The sequence below is a fragment of the Leptopilina heterotoma genome, unplaced genomic scaffold (assembly GCF_015476425.1).
Source record: "Leptopilina heterotoma isolate Lh14 unplaced genomic scaffold, ASM1547642v1 Lhet_397, whole genome shotgun sequence".
Classification (NCBI taxonomy): domain Eukaryota; kingdom Metazoa; phylum Arthropoda; class Insecta; order Hymenoptera; family Figitidae; genus Leptopilina; species Leptopilina heterotoma.
This window is the reverse complement of record NW_025111062.1, coordinates 356,073-370,323: the sequence shown is the minus strand read 5'-3', so window position 1 is coordinate 370,323 and position 14,251 is coordinate 356,073. Positions and strand designations below refer to the sequence as shown.

The 14,251-nt window shown below is 26.4% G+C and overlaps 3 protein-coding genes across 4 annotated transcripts; 2 read left to right on the top strand and 1 right to left on the bottom strand.

The window, feature by feature from the left end:
* Nucleotides 1-101: 101 nt before the first annotated feature.
* On the top strand, nucleotides 102-6,727 carry LOC122506189 (cation-independent mannose-6-phosphate receptor). The gene is made up of 15 exons (XM_043618239.1): nucleotides 102-559; nucleotides 929-1,142; nucleotides 1,224-1,378; nucleotides 1,575-1,846; nucleotides 2,082-2,229; nucleotides 2,329-2,520; nucleotides 2,606-2,815; nucleotides 2,910-3,056; nucleotides 3,209-3,373; nucleotides 3,488-3,662; nucleotides 3,786-3,853; nucleotides 4,115-4,265; nucleotides 4,465-4,613; nucleotides 6,264-6,406; nucleotides 6,551-6,727. Exons 1-14 carry the CDS (start codon nucleotides 473-475, stop codon nucleotides 6,357-6,359), a joined length of 2,229 nt encoding a protein of 742 aa, XP_043474174.1. The 5' UTR covers nucleotides 102-472; the 3' UTR covers nucleotides 6,360-6,406; nucleotides 6,551-6,727.
* Nucleotides 6,728-6,989: 262 nt separating this feature from the next.
* On the top strand, nucleotides 6,990-10,651 carry LOC122506186 (activating signal cointegrator 1). The gene is made up of 10 exons (XM_043618233.1): nucleotides 6,990-7,196; nucleotides 7,432-7,544; nucleotides 7,630-7,736; nucleotides 7,821-7,914; nucleotides 8,018-8,282; nucleotides 8,447-8,732; nucleotides 8,847-9,007; nucleotides 9,074-9,195; nucleotides 9,264-9,455; nucleotides 9,617-10,651. Exons 1-10 carry the CDS (start codon nucleotides 7,129-7,131, stop codon nucleotides 9,697-9,699), a joined length of 1,491 nt encoding a protein of 496 aa, XP_043474168.1. The 5' UTR covers nucleotides 6,990-7,128; the 3' UTR covers nucleotides 9,700-10,651.
* Nucleotides 10,652-10,957: 306 nt separating this feature from the next.
* LOC122506184 lies at nucleotides 10,958-14,016 on the bottom strand. 2 transcript variants are annotated; one of them, XM_043618232.1, is made up of 6 exons: nucleotides 13,858-14,016; nucleotides 13,693-13,749; nucleotides 12,912-13,047; nucleotides 12,618-12,817; nucleotides 12,352-12,531; nucleotides 10,958-12,281 (listed from the first exon to the last, which is right to left on the bottom strand). In XM_043618232.1, exons 3-6 carry the CDS (start codon nucleotides 13,042-13,044, stop codon nucleotides 11,076-11,078), a joined length of 1,719 nt encoding a protein of 572 aa, XP_043474167.1. In that variant the 5' UTR covers nucleotides 13,045-13,047; nucleotides 13,693-13,749; nucleotides 13,858-14,016; the 3' UTR covers nucleotides 10,958-11,075. The 2 variants fall into 2 exon arrangements, with proteins under 2 accessions (XP_043474167.1, XP_043474166.1); XM_043618231.1 differs by lacking the exons at nucleotides 13,693-13,749; nucleotides 13,858-14,016 and adding an exon at nucleotides 13,486-13,661.
* Nucleotides 14,017-14,251: the final 235 nt, after the last annotated feature.

Here is a 14,251-nt window from a genome sequence, read left to right as displayed (position 1 = left end):
TAATTTGATTTCTTCGACCAATCATAATTCTCAATTTATTAACCGTCCAATAGAATTTTAGCTTCAAGAGAATAATAGCAGACGAATAAAAACATGGCGGAAGAACGTGTTTTGTGTTTATCAAAGCGATTTTCTGATTATTCACCTTAAAGATTACTAATCTGATAATTATTAATGATTTTATTTATCAGTAAAATTGTGCAATTATTCTTTCTGCAAACAAACAAAATTAATTTCCGAAACATTTCTTTAAACTTCTAATACAAAACTGTTGAATATTGAGAATTAATATTTTGTGGTTTTTGTGGTTCTGGAGGGAAAACGATATAATACGGGACGACACGGGTTTCTTGGAATTTATACCGGCATTTGTTTTATGTTTGCCATTGTTATAGCTGACGATTCTCTTTTGTTATGACCGGAAAGTTTGCTTGGTCCCTTTAGAAAATAAGAACGTCCCAAGGAAAGTAACATGAAGTACATAATGCAATTCTCTATTTGTATTTTGGTAATTTCATTATTAACATCAGTTCAATCAGTTACAAGTAAGAAAGATGAGGTAAATATTGATTTTTTTTAAATATTAGTCACTGCGTGTGAAATGTGAATAAAAATTACTTTTTTTATAGAATGTTCTGCTATTTTTTTCTCTCTCTTGATAAGAATTTTTTTGATTAGAAATATTTTTCTTTTTTAAACATTTTTAAACAATCGCCTATTTTGCGACATTTTATGTTATATTATTATTATTTTTCAAGGTTATTTTTGTTATATAGATATTAACAGACTTTGAACACTAATTTACATATTATGATAGTTTATTTTTATTCATTAATTATTAATTACTGAATGTTTTAAGTTTGTGTAATTATATTTATTAGTCTTTAATATTTATATACAATGTATTTATTTTTGTTACTGTTTGCAGAAAATTGGGACGAAAAATTACTGCGTGATAAGCGCGAATGAGAAACAAATGAACAAATTTGATTTTAGTACTACTACAAGAGAAAATGATTATAAAATTACAACAAACGATGAAGTAATTAACTTACAATTATGCAAACCATTGAATAGGGAATGTAATGGTAAAGGAAATTATAGTATTTGTTTAAGAAAATCCGGAAAAGAAATTGTTCTAGGTAATTAAATGATAAAAATTTTCCAGTTTAAATTGTTCAAAATTTCGAATTTAATAATTTTCATTTCTTATCTTTCTATAGGAAAATATCCGCCAAAATTGGAAATTGAATCGCAGAAAATATTGTTTCGATTTACTGGTGAAAAATGCAATCAATCTGCAAATTACATGACATCAGTTAGGATGCTCTGTGATTATAAAGCGACAGACGAAAATTCTAATTCTATCACTTCATACGTAAGAATATTACAATTTAAATTTTATTTTCGGAACATTCGTAAAAAAAAAACTTTGCAAAGAATAAATTTTATGTATTTAAAAAAATTTACTCTGAAATCTGATGTATATTTGATGAAAAAACTGCTTTTTCGAAAGAAGAAAACTTTTTCTTTCTTCTGCGTAAAAATTATTACAATTCATTCATTTATTGCAGAAAAAAAATCAATGTGAAATTGATATTCATTGGAAGACGAGTTTGGCTTGTGGAAGGCAATTAAATATAAACTGCTCAGTAAGAGATCCCAAAGATAACTTTAAATTCGATCTCTCAGAATTAACAAAATTTTCTGATAATTATGAAGTTCAAGTAGAAAATTCTTCAAAGATTCTTTTAAATGTGTGTCATTCTTTAATTTTCGGATATGGTTCTACATGTTCATTTCAATCAGGATCTTGCCTTTTAAATTCAACTGTACTAAATGTCAAGTAAGTGGAGAATTTTCAAACTATTTAAAAAATTAATGAAAAATTAACCTTTTTTTTCTTAACGTAAATTCCAAAATCAAGTAAAAATCTAAATAATAAAATATCCTATTCGTTAAATTTCCATTGTTTTTTTCGAAAATATTTTTGCAAATAAAATAAAATTACAATAAAAAAATTATTAAATTGAAAAGAATTTTTTTTTATAAGTTTATTGTTAATAATTATAATATTTCAGTGATGAAAACTTAGGAGAAGTGAACAAACCTCTTTTTATATCAGAAAAAGGACACTTACAACTTGTGTATGACGAAGGCGGCATGTGTATGACGGGGAAATCCCACAGCAAAACTACAATAACTTTTATTTGTAATAGAAATCCTGAGGTAAAATATTCATTTTTTTATCAAAAGCGAAAGAAAATAAATTTTCACTCGCTTTTTTAGAAAAATTTCTTAAATAACATATTGTAAAATTAATTTAAGAATTCACAACCCAAACATGTAAATACTACTGAATGTAATTACAATATTGAATGGCAAACACCACTTGCCTGTAAAAATTTCCCGCCAGAACATAAAGTGGTCCCGAGAACGCAAGAATTAAGTGAAAAAAAACCTGAAATCATGGCAGTAAAGAAAATAGAATCACCAATAAAACTCCAAGGAAATAATCAGGTTTTTTTTATCAAATTTTATTATTTACAAATGTTTATTTAAATTATTAAAATTTTAATTAAAATAACATTTTTTTGAATTGTAGATCAACTGCAGTGTGACGACAAAAAAGGGCAAAATTGATTTAAGTCCTTTAATTCTCACAAAAAGAAATTATATTGTCAAAAGTAATGATTCGGAATTTCATATAAATGTCTGTAGTCCTCTCAGTTCGCCAGATTCTTTTAAATCTTGTCAAGGAAAAGCCGTTTGCAAAATTGAACGCGACAAATCTGGAAAAATTCTCCATGAAACTGTAAGTTTACGTAAAATATTTTCATTTTCAAAATTTATCTATTTATTTATCTTCTCTTGTGTATATATATAAAATGTTTTCTATTTTCAAACAGAGTTTAGGTAATTCAGGAGAAAATCCCATTGATTTGAAAAACGATAAAGTTATTTTGCATTATAAATCTGGTGCCGTTTGTCCGGAAAATAACAAAAATACTATTTCAACAAATATAAGCTTTGAATGCGACTATTATGCAAGAAAGGTGAATTTTGTTTTTAAATATCTGACAAAATAAGTTTTTTGCAAAAAAATAAATTTTTTTTTAAATTTAAACATAAGAAATAATAAATACCTACCAGAAGAATTTGAATAATTCGGACGTTTTAAAACTTGTTTTTTTCTGAATTATTTCAGAGTTCTCCACAATATGATAAATATACGGATTGTACGTATTTGTTCAAATGGTCTACAATTCAAGTTTGTGAAACAGTTGTTGGCAATTTCTATAATAATTGTACGATTAGTAATCCTCTTTCGCGAACAATTGATCTTTCTGTACTAAAGGATCAAACATTCTATGTAAGTTGAATTTTTATTTACATTCAAGTTCAATTATATTTAGATTCAAGTCTAGTTCTTATTTTCATTCAAGTTTGATTTCATTTACATTCACTTTATTTTCATTTTCTTCAGATTAGTAAAGCTAATAAAAACTACACAATTAGCATTTGTGGTGAAAAAAATTTGTGCGATGGTTCAACAATATGTGAAGGAAACAACGGTTTGGGAAAAGCAATTAATGTTATTTACGAGTATCCGAAAGATTCGGTCAAACTTGAATTTACCAAAGGAACAAAGTGTGAAAATGGTAATTTTATTTTTTTTTTTAATTAAATATTCATAAATTTTTCCTCTTTTTTTAAAATACAATTCAATATTTTTTTTTCATTTAAAAAAAAGTAGATTTTTTATTAAATGGACTAATTTTCAGGAACCTTCGCATCTGATATTACATTTATTTGTAATTCATCGAGTGTCAATATTGAATCACCAGTATTAGTGAGTATTTCAAAAATAGAATTCCATTTTCCATTATCTACTGTATAATTTCTTTTAAAATAACCAAAAATTTATTTTAAAAGTAATAATTTACCGCTTTTCGTATTTTCTTTATTTATTATTTATATTTTAATTTTTAATTTTGACTATAGATAAGATTAGTTAGTTTTAAGATTTCGAAAATATCGTCAAGTAATTGTAAAAAGTACTTAAAATTAAAAAATTATTATTAACTTTCTAAAAAACATTTTCCTTACATAGAAATCATCAGAACCCTGTCATTTGGAATTTGAGTGGCAAACACGTTTGGTGTGTACATCGGAAGCGGACAATACAACTACACCAAAAAAACCAGTCCCTCCCAGTGATACCAAAGATGGGGATAAAAAAGCAGAAATTGCATCAAGTAATGGTAAATAATACTCTTTTTTTATTTCAACATCAATTTGTTAATATAGTTTTTCATAAAAAAAAAATCATTTTAAAAAAGGTTTAAAATTATTACAGTAAATTTGACAAAAATTGAGAATTGAAATTAATTAAAAAAAACGTTTAATTTAAATCAGGATTTAAATAGAAATAAAATGCTTTATTGATTGCATTTTTTTCAGGGATATTTCTAGTATCTTTAATTACTGGAGTAGCGATAATTGTTGCGATTGTGATATATCTGCGAGATCCAACAAGACGTGCTCGATGTTCTCGCATTGTTTCAAGTCCGTGCTCATCTTCGAGCAATGATCGAGTAAAATATTGTAGGGTACGTGAAAAATGTTTTTAATTACTTCGTATCGACTTGAGTCTTCTTTAAATAGAAAGAAGACGAGTGAGAGTGAGAGTGAACGAGAGAAAATGACTTAAAAAGTATTCCATTTGCTTCTCATCGTCACAAAAAAAAAATGAGGCTTTGCTTGTACTATACACAGTATTTTCTAGATTTAAGAAAAAAAATTTATTATTATAATATTCAAAGAATATTTTATAATTACGAGCTTTAAAGAATATTTTATAATTACGAGATTCAAAGAATATTTCATAATTATGAGATTTAAAGAATATTTTATAATTACGAGATTTAAAAAATATTTTATAATCCCGATGTTTGAAAAATATTGCAAAATTACGATATATTTAAAGAATTTTATATCGAAGAATATTTTTTAAGAAGAGAGCTCAAATGAAAAATTATAAATAATCGACTTCGTATTTTGTAGAATTATTCGTTTTTGTGTTAAAAAGAAAAGCAACGAATATCTGCATGAAAACTCCAAATTTTTTTAACTGTAAAAAAACTGCTGTCAATTATATTCTCAAGAATTTGAGAATTCGAGTGATAAAGAAAAGAAAGTGAATTATCAATAAAAAAAAAAATAATATTGATAACTATCAATCGAAAATAGTAGTTTTCTTACAGTGCATGCTTTCGGTGGTAGAAAATGTAAATTGTGATTATTTTCCATGCACTTGAAATTGTTTAAATTCACTGTATTTTTCTTGATCCTGATTTTATTTTATGATTTTCGTTATTGCACTGTTTGAATGAGAGATTTTATTTTTTCCTGTTTTAGAAATCGAAAAATTTAGTTTTGTTTTATTTTCTTACGTTAAAATTCGACATTTGTATTGTTTTTGTAAAATTTCTGTTGCATTTCTATACATTTGTATTATTTTTAAAACTTATGTAAAAGTATTTACATAATTTTTGAAAACATTATTTTTACGCTGCTTTTCTATATTTATAAGACAATTGTAATGACAATTATTAATTATTAAAACAATAATTAATAATATATATGTTAATGTTAAGATTTTATGTTTGGTCGATTTTCAAAAATAAAAGAAATATCGACCAAATTATAAAATATTGATATATTGATATTTTATTATTATATTAAATTTATTAATATTATAAAATATTATTTAAGATGAAAGATCTTTAAAGAGAATATGAAAACTGACTAAATTTAAAGTGTTCAAAATTTAAATTTCAAATTTTATTTGACAATAATACTTTTGTCAGCATGTTGATTATTTAGTAGTTTAGTACATTAGTTTCACTATTTTCTTTCGTCTCAAAAAGAAACGAGAGAAAAATATGTTTCAGTTTCTTTAGTTATGTTAAATATTTGAATGCTTTGTTATTTCAAAATTTGTTTGCAACGTGTAATTTGAATTTTTCTCGCACTGTTTATTTTAAAATTTCGTTAAAAAAAGTTCGACCAAATTTTTTTAGATAATTATTTTATAATAATATTTTTTTTTCGTAATTAAAAAATTGTGTCAAATTAATAAATGTAATGCACAGTTTATTCGTTTTTTATTTTTCACCAAAATTCTTGTGTTTTCATCTCGATATATAATTTTTTTTTTTATTTTAATTATTTATCAACATTATTATTGACAATTGCAGATTAATACAACTGAAGAAGCACGCTTATTGTTAGACAATTGTGAACCAACAACTGTCTGTCAATCAGACAGTGATGACGATTTGTTAGGCGCATAAATACATTCAATAGAGTTATTCTAATCGAAAACAAATTTTTCTCACACGTGAGTATTTGTTATTTATTTATTTCATTTTATCCCGATTTTACAGTTAATTATTTTTAGAATTTATTTTTAGAATTATAATGAAATAAATAAATAATAGAAATTATTTAATTCTAATAATATAGAAATCTTATTGCTTTTTAGATAAACCATCGTTCTTACCTCACAAATTCAGATCAATGGTTTTTGCTCTGACTGACTTATAATTTATGCTGATGTGATCGATTTAACTATTTTTATTTATAATATAAACTGTAAATATTTCTATAATATATTAATGTGTATAGGATATATGATGAAATATATATTTAAAAAATAAAATTATTCAATCTCTCTCCTATTACTTTCACATTTTACAAATAATTCAATACTTTTTTTTTGTTATTTATTATTGTTTTTCGTTTTAGAAAAAAACATATTTAAAATTAGCGGGTGGAATTTCAACCAATGAAGAATGCACTAGACGAACTTCCTGTAAATGTTGCCAACCTTGCCAAAATAAACAAAAGAAATCACATGTCTTAAGGTGAGTTCATAAGGTTCGAATTTCAAAAAATATGAAAAATATTTATCGAATGTTGACGTTTTCAGGTTATGTTCATGTGTCAAAACGTCAAAAGGGTCAAAAGTTTCAGAACCAGAAGGAGATTTATAAGGATTAAAAGAATTTTGTTAAATTAATTACAAAATTAGTGTCGTACGTGACACAGAAATTTATAAATATGTTTCAGTGGTTACATGGAAATTTATCAACTCTTTTAGATTTTCCAGTGCCAGACGATTTAACAGAGTAAATTAAAATTTCTGTTAAATAATTTCTCTCTTAATTTTGAATTTGTATTTGCATTTTCTTATTATTAAATAATAAAATTATTAAACTAAGTTAATCATTTAAGTGCACTAAGAATAATTATTTAATATTGTTCAGAGTGAAATTCTAGAAACTGATATTAAAAATATATTTTTAATTTTAAATATTTCAGGAAATTTGCATAAAATTCTAATTTATGTTTATATATTTTCAGATACATTCTTTCCATTGAAAATGAAAGAGATTTGGACGAATATTTACGAACTCTGTTGGATTACGATAATCCGAAACACAAGCAATTTATTTCCGACTTAAAAAAACGAAAAGGTTTTTCTATTCTTAATAATTTGATGTATATTTTAAACATTTTAATTTTGTTTCAAAATTAATAATTTTTATTTTCATATTTTAGCTTCGAAGGAATTGGTTGGATACAAAAAGTCAAATTCAAATGAAGAAGCAATATCGAAGTCGGTCGAGAAGAAAAAGGGAAAAATTAAATTACGAGATTCTTCGATGGTTTGATAAATTAATTTTGCACCTAATTTTTCTCTTTTACTTCACGAAAATATGTAATACATAAATAGATTTTCTTAATTACAGGATGTCGTGAAACCGGAAAAAGTGGAAAAGAAAAAGACCAAGTTCGTGAATCTTTATGCAGAAGATGGTCGTGATAGATCTATTTTACTTAAAGGTAAATAGGAAATTAATTATTTTTATAAATTAATTTTTATAATTTCTTGTATTTTCGATTGTTCAAAATTTGTATTTATTTGATGAATTTTTATGTTTATCAGGACGTTATAAATGTGATTGTGAAGCGAAGCAACATTCACTTATAAATAATTGTCTCAATTGTGGAAGAATAGTTTGCAATCAAGAAGGTGCAGGTCCCTGCTTTTTTTGCGGTGAATTAGTCTGTTCGCCTGAACAGCAACAAATTCTTGCCGGAAATTCAAGGCAGGCTGACACATTGTACAATCAATTAATGGATAAAAAACCAAAGGGTTACGAAGAATCCGTTAAGCAAAGAAATAGACTTCTTGAATACGATCGAAACAGGTGAATTATATTTTTTCTAATTTCTTCTCCACTTTTTGTCTATAATTTAACTAAAAAATTATTAATACCTATCATTTAATTATCTAAGTCTATAATTTACTTATAAATTAATTATCTAGAATTTAATTGTAAATTAATGATAAATAATTTAATTTAATTGTCAGTTCACAGAGAACGAAAGTGATAGACGATGAAAATGATTATTATCAATCGAACAGCGTTTGGCTGTCGAAAGCCGAGAAGGAACGATTGAAAAAGCGCGAGGATGAAATTCAAGCTCAAAAACATAAATCTCGACTGGATCGAAAAGTGACTTTGGATTTTGCAGGCAGGGAAATTATTGACGCTGACAATGTTATTGATGAGGCGGAAATAAATGATTTTCTTGAAAGTAGTAATGAATTTCCAATTTGCAACACACACCGAACAATGGAATTTCAACGACCAACTGTGAGTGTAAAGAAAAGAATTTAATTTTTGGTAACAAAAATTATTTTTAAAACAATATTAAATTCCGTTTTTTGTTATTTTAATTTTATAAAAATAACAATTATTTTGTCGCAGTATGTGGAGTTAAATTTATGGCCTTCGGATGGAAAGAAAATAATAATACAAAACAGCAAAACAAGAATACAAGATAAAGAATATTTAGAAATGTCAGACGAAGGATACTGTTTAAGTATGCATCAACCCTACGCTTCTCTTTTAGTTGCAGGAATAAAAATGTAAGTAATCATAATATTAAATTAACTGATTTTAAATTTAATGTTAAAAAAATAATCTCCTTATAGTCATGAAGGCCGAACTTGGTATTCGTCGCATCGGGGAAGATTGTGGATTGCCGCAGCTTCTAAAGTTCCCAGTGTAGAGGAAATTTCGTCTTTAGAGCAACAATACAAAATTTTAAAAAATGGTAAGTTGCATTTTTTCTTTTTATAGTTCATAATTATACTAAAAATGTCGAAATTCTTTTTATCACAGAAAATATCTCGTTTCCGGAGAGTTATCCCACTGGTTGTTTATTGGGTTGTGTTACTGTGAAGGATGTATTATCGCAAGAAGAATATCGAACAATTTATCCCGAAGGCGAGAGCGATTGTCCATACGTTTTTATTTGCGAAGACTTTCATCAGCTGCCAATCAAATTTCCAATGCAGGGAAAACATAAAATTTGTAAGTTCCGAAATTAGAATTTATATACATACAATTTTTTTTTTAATTCCATAATGAAAAATTATCCAGAAAAAATTATTTTATTTTACTTGAAAAATTCATTTTTTATTTTTTTACCCCGAAATAATTTAATAAATTAATTAATCTTCTATTTTTTGCAGACAAACTGGACTCGAAAATACATCGAGCAGCCATGAAATTACTGGAAAGAGTTATGAAAATGAGAGCAAATGTTGAAGAATAATTCTGTAAATTTTAACAAATACGGAAATATTATTAAAAATAGTATTTCAGTTATTAAATAAAATATTTCTATACATGGAATTTTTTACGTCTATGTATTTTAAATTTATTTTTAGTTTTAAAATTAACAAATTCAAATTCATATTGAATTTTGACTTTCTGGAAAAGAGAAAGGTATACTTTTTTTTTGGTATTTATAAAGAAAGAAAACTTTGTGTGGAAGATCAGTTAAATTATTAACATTGAAATCAAACTGTGTACACAGTATTAAAAAAATAATGACATTAAAAAAAAAAAAGAAAACTATCGACCTTTGGTCTTTTTTCCATAAAATGCAATCAATCAACAATAAAAACTCTCACTCAATATTCTCTCTCTCCATATTTTTTTTTCTAAATTGCAAACATTCATCGACATCATCTTATCTATCTAATATTAATATTTAGTAATATCAAGTGTGTATTGCTCAAAAATAAGAATTCTTCTCATTTAAACAAATTAAATAATTAAACAAATAACCAAGTTAAAAAGCGGATAAATATTTTTCATTAATCACTCAATTTTCTTTCGTATATCAACAGTATAAAGAGTTAAAAATCTCATACATTCTTTAAAATTCTTTTCAATATATTTTTTTAGTGCCAAGAAAACTATTGTCTTTTAACAAATTTGTAAAACTCTGAATTTTTTTTTTCTGCTTTTTTTTGAAAGTTTGATTTTTTTTTCAAACTGGAAACTGGTTAATATTTCAGTTATTTTTTCTTCTCGTCAAATAGTATTAGCATTGCACTCGTTTGTTTTAATCCTAAATTCAATCACGATTCGTCGTAATACTCTTGTTTTTTTAATTATTGCTTCCCAATTTCGTGGGGCTGAAGACATTTTTTTTTTTTATTGACAAATGAATCGTCGCCAATACTGTTAATTCTTTTTCTTTCGTTTTGTCACAATAATCTATCACATTACAATTGTATACAATTTTATCCATACATATATATATATATTTGTTTTTTATAAACGTCATTAAAATCTTTTATTCGTCATCAAGGACATAAAAAAAAATATTTTCCACTCACAAATTTCAAAAGGAAAAATTCTTTTTTCTCATGAGAGTTTATTTAAAATTATTATTTATATAAATTTATAGATTATTTATATAAATTCAAGTATTAAATATTTATATAAATATCAAATTTTTAAGTATTTATATAAATAAATGAATAATAAATAAAATAAATTATTGAAATAAACATGCTAAAAAGAGAAAAAAAACAAAAATATAACTATTTTTATTTTCTAGTTCTTGTTAAGAATTTTTTTTCTAAATGAAAATTTGCTTTGTGAATGTTAAAAATAAAAAGTGAGGGAAATAATCTTTTAAATATAAGTGGGAGAATTTTTCAAGTCTGCCTCGCAAGCGATACATTGTAAAACGTCTTTCTCATTAACCAAAGTACAGGTGGGACATTCTTTGCCACCACTCGCCAGTGGTAGGTCCTCATTGCCTTTGTGCTTCGATTTTTTACACATGTCACAAATTGATAGTTCGGGGGAATTTAAATACGTACACCACGAACATTGCCATCGATCAATATGCTTATTATTTTTATCCACAATTTTCAAATCTCTCATGTACTGTGAAATTTGTTCATTTGTCTCCTTAGTTTGAAATGTATTCAAATTCGGCATTGTTTGACCATTTTTACGACACTTCTCATCGAGTTTCTTTTCCAATTGAAAATCGGGATAGCATTTTAAATCGGCTGCATCGAATGATGATTTTTTCTTGTGATTTATAAAATCTTGATAATGATGATGCGGTTGTTGTGGTAATTCGTTTTGTGATCGGGCAATTTTACGTCTGTCGTGTTGCTTCTGTTTTTCGTCGTAATTGTCAATGGGAAATTTTCGATATTTGGTGGAATTTTTATCACGTCGGCAAAGAATATCGTCACGATCGCCAAGATCCTTGGAGTAGCCACTGCTTCGTAGACCGTCGTAAACGTATTCCCAATTTTCGGTATTTGACGTGGGTGTTGATTTACGATTTTCACGTTCGTTGATGGGAATTCTTTGACAGAAATCGACTTCATCGGGATGGTGATGATGATGATGGTGGTGATGATGTTTGGCGTATTTCTCATGATTCGGTGGATCGAGTTCAATGAGACAACCGGTCGGTACACGGGAAGTGCAAGTCGATGGCAATGTCGTGTGACAAGGAACATTGTAGTGTTTTGCATTTCGATAATCGTACATGTTGCCATAGTTCTCGAGACAAAGGTGATAATTGAGACCTTCGCCTAAATATGATGAATAATCAGGAGGGCAATTGTAGTTACTCACTGGCAATGGATATTGTATCGATGGAGAAATAATATCAGCTTGATTCGGCGATAAATAGGGATAATTTAAATACGCGTCCATTTTTGTTTGACTGTGTCGTAATTTTTCGTGAAAACGATAATTTAAGGCGCGTATCGCTTGTTCCGGTGTGCCGACATGATTCTCGCGAAATTCCAATATTTCCAGCCAGGTTATGGTGAAATTCTTCGAGACACCTTCCCAAATTTCTTTCAATATCTGGAAAAATAATTTTATTTCAATAAAATAAAAACATTGAATTTATCAATATTGAAAAATTGATTTTTACCTGACACTCGACAGAGGCAACAATAGCGTCACGACTGACAAACGAAACTTTGTCGGGATCAATGGGACCGTCTAGAGTTAAAACTCCAAGACCAGTGTGTTTATAGCCCATTAATTCAAACATCATTTCAGCGCCGATTAAATTTGCCTCCACTTCATGTTTATAATATCCACTGTAAGTCTGCAAAAAGAAATTATTTTCATTTAGATTTATTTCTTTAATATAAAAGTTTATTCTGTTATGAATTCTTCTTGACGACAACTTACTCTTAATGTTCGATACTCTTTTCGCCAAGGCTGAGCTAATAAATTAGCGGCGTACAAGGAAATTGAATTCCATGCTGTACATGCTCTGTAACCGCTAAAATTTTGTACAGTTGCAGCGGATCTGTGGAAAATATCTGCTGTCGACGGAAATGTGTATTTCCTTTCATTTTGTACGAGACATAAATACTCCTTGATAATTCCTAAAATTTAACAAAAATAATAACAACAGTAATAAAAAACAATAAAGATAAAAGCAAATAATATATTACAGTAGTGACAAATAATTAAAATTACCTTCGAGCTTTTGTCGCTGTTCTAATTTTAATGGAGTGTCTTCTATTTGCAAATAAGACAAATGCCTCTCCTCCAATCTTTTAGCAATTTCTAAAAGTCTCTCGTCACTTCTCTTTGCGTATTCATTAGCCATTTTCTAGAAATTTATTTTATAATTATTATTACACAAAATCTCAATATTTTAATTTTTTTTTTAAACTAGTTAAACTAGTTTTTAAATTAAAATCCTTACTTAATATAAATATAATAATAAAAATAATAGATTCCCCAAACATTTTTACCAAACAATATTTTCAGCTTCAATTTACATTTATTTTATTTTCAATCCAAAAAGAAGGAAAAAAAAATTGTAATGCGTAATCTTTTCAGTAATTTGTAAATACAAAATGATTCATTGGAATGTGAAAAAGATAAATGATTAAAGTGATAAGAATTTTATTAAATGATACCTAATAAAATTTTGATCTCAGCTGTTTTTTTTTATTTGTATAAAAAGTTGAGAAAATTCTAATTTTTCCAAATTATTAGAATTAGGTAAAAAAAAGATATTAAGAATGAGGTAAAATTTACTTACAAAATATAAAAAACTATTATTTTTTGTATCGAACATTGTGAAGGAAACATTTGTCAACTTTTGATGAACGTGAAGATGATTCGACGATACATAGAGAAAATAGCAAAAATCTCTCTCTCCAATGTTATATTTAGGAGCGAATAGAGAAAATGCGCGAGAAGTGAAAAAAAAGAAAGAGAATAGCGTAAATTTGTAAATATTACGAACCTCCTAGTATACCTGGTTCGAACCAGAAAACTGAATTAAACTTTGTCTGGCTCCAACCTAAAAATAAAACCTTTATATTTAGAGGTGTCTCTATGATACTCATTTTATGGAAAAAAAAACAATTTTCTCTTATTTCCTTTTTGCTATTAAATATTTAAAGCGCACCATTTCATTTAATTGTTCTCTCCACTTTACAAACATATTACACTATATATACTTTTTTTTGGTGTAAATATTTTTGTAGAACAGAAACATTTTTTCTTCTCTTTCCATTATTTATATCATTTTAGGAATGTTGGAGGTTATGTCACTCGAGCAGGCTTGCCAATCTTTTTTACCGTAACGAAAAATAGCAGTTTCTCTTAAATGTTGGTTGCACTGTGAAATTTTTTAAATTATTTTGAATTTCAAAAATTAATCGCTTTTTGTAAAAAGAAATTCTGTAAAGAGAAAAATTGTAGTTACTTTTTCTATTTTTTTATTCACAACAATTTTTTTTTTAATTAGCAATTTAAAATTTAAAACTTCTCTTATTCATATTCACGAACTTTAATAATTT

Excerpts from the sequence above, each read along its gene's own strand:
- LOC122506186 (XM_043618233.1), top strand. The coding sequence starts at position 7,129 with ATGTTTCAGTGGTTACATGGAAATTTATCAACTCTTTTAGATTTTCCA. Across the intron at positions 7,737-7,820 it reads AATTACGAGATTCTTCGATG|GATGTCGTGAAACCGGAAAA; the intron begins GTTTGATAAATT and ends TCTTAATTACAG. Across the intron at positions 8,733-8,846 it reads TGGAATTTCAACGACCAACT|TATGTGGAGTTAAATTTATG; the intron begins GTGAGTGTAAAG and ends ATTTTGTCGCAG.
- LOC122506189 (XM_043618239.1), top strand. The coding sequence starts at position 473 with ATGAAGTACATAATGCAATTCTCTATTTGTATTTTGGTAATTTCATTA. Across the intron at positions 3,374-3,487 it reads TAAAGGATCAAACATTCTAT|ATTAGTAAAGCTAATAAAAA; the intron begins GTAAGTTGAATT and ends CATTTTCTTCAG. Across the intron at positions 3,663-3,785 it reads AGGAACAAAGTGTGAAAATG|GAACCTTCGCATCTGATATT; the intron begins GTAATTTTATTT and ends ACTAATTTTCAG.
- LOC122506184 (XM_043618231.1), bottom strand. The coding sequence starts at position 13,521 with ATGTTCGATACAAAAAATAATAGTTTTTTATATTTT. Across the intron at positions 12,818-12,911 it reads ACAGCGACAAAAGCTCGAAG|GAATTATCAAGGAGTATTTA; the intron begins GTAATTTTAATT and ends GTTAAATTTTAG. Across the intron at positions 12,282-12,351 it reads TTGCCTCTGTCGAGTGTCAG|ATATTGAAAGAAATTTGGGA; the intron begins GTAAAAATCAAT and ends TTATTTTTCCAG.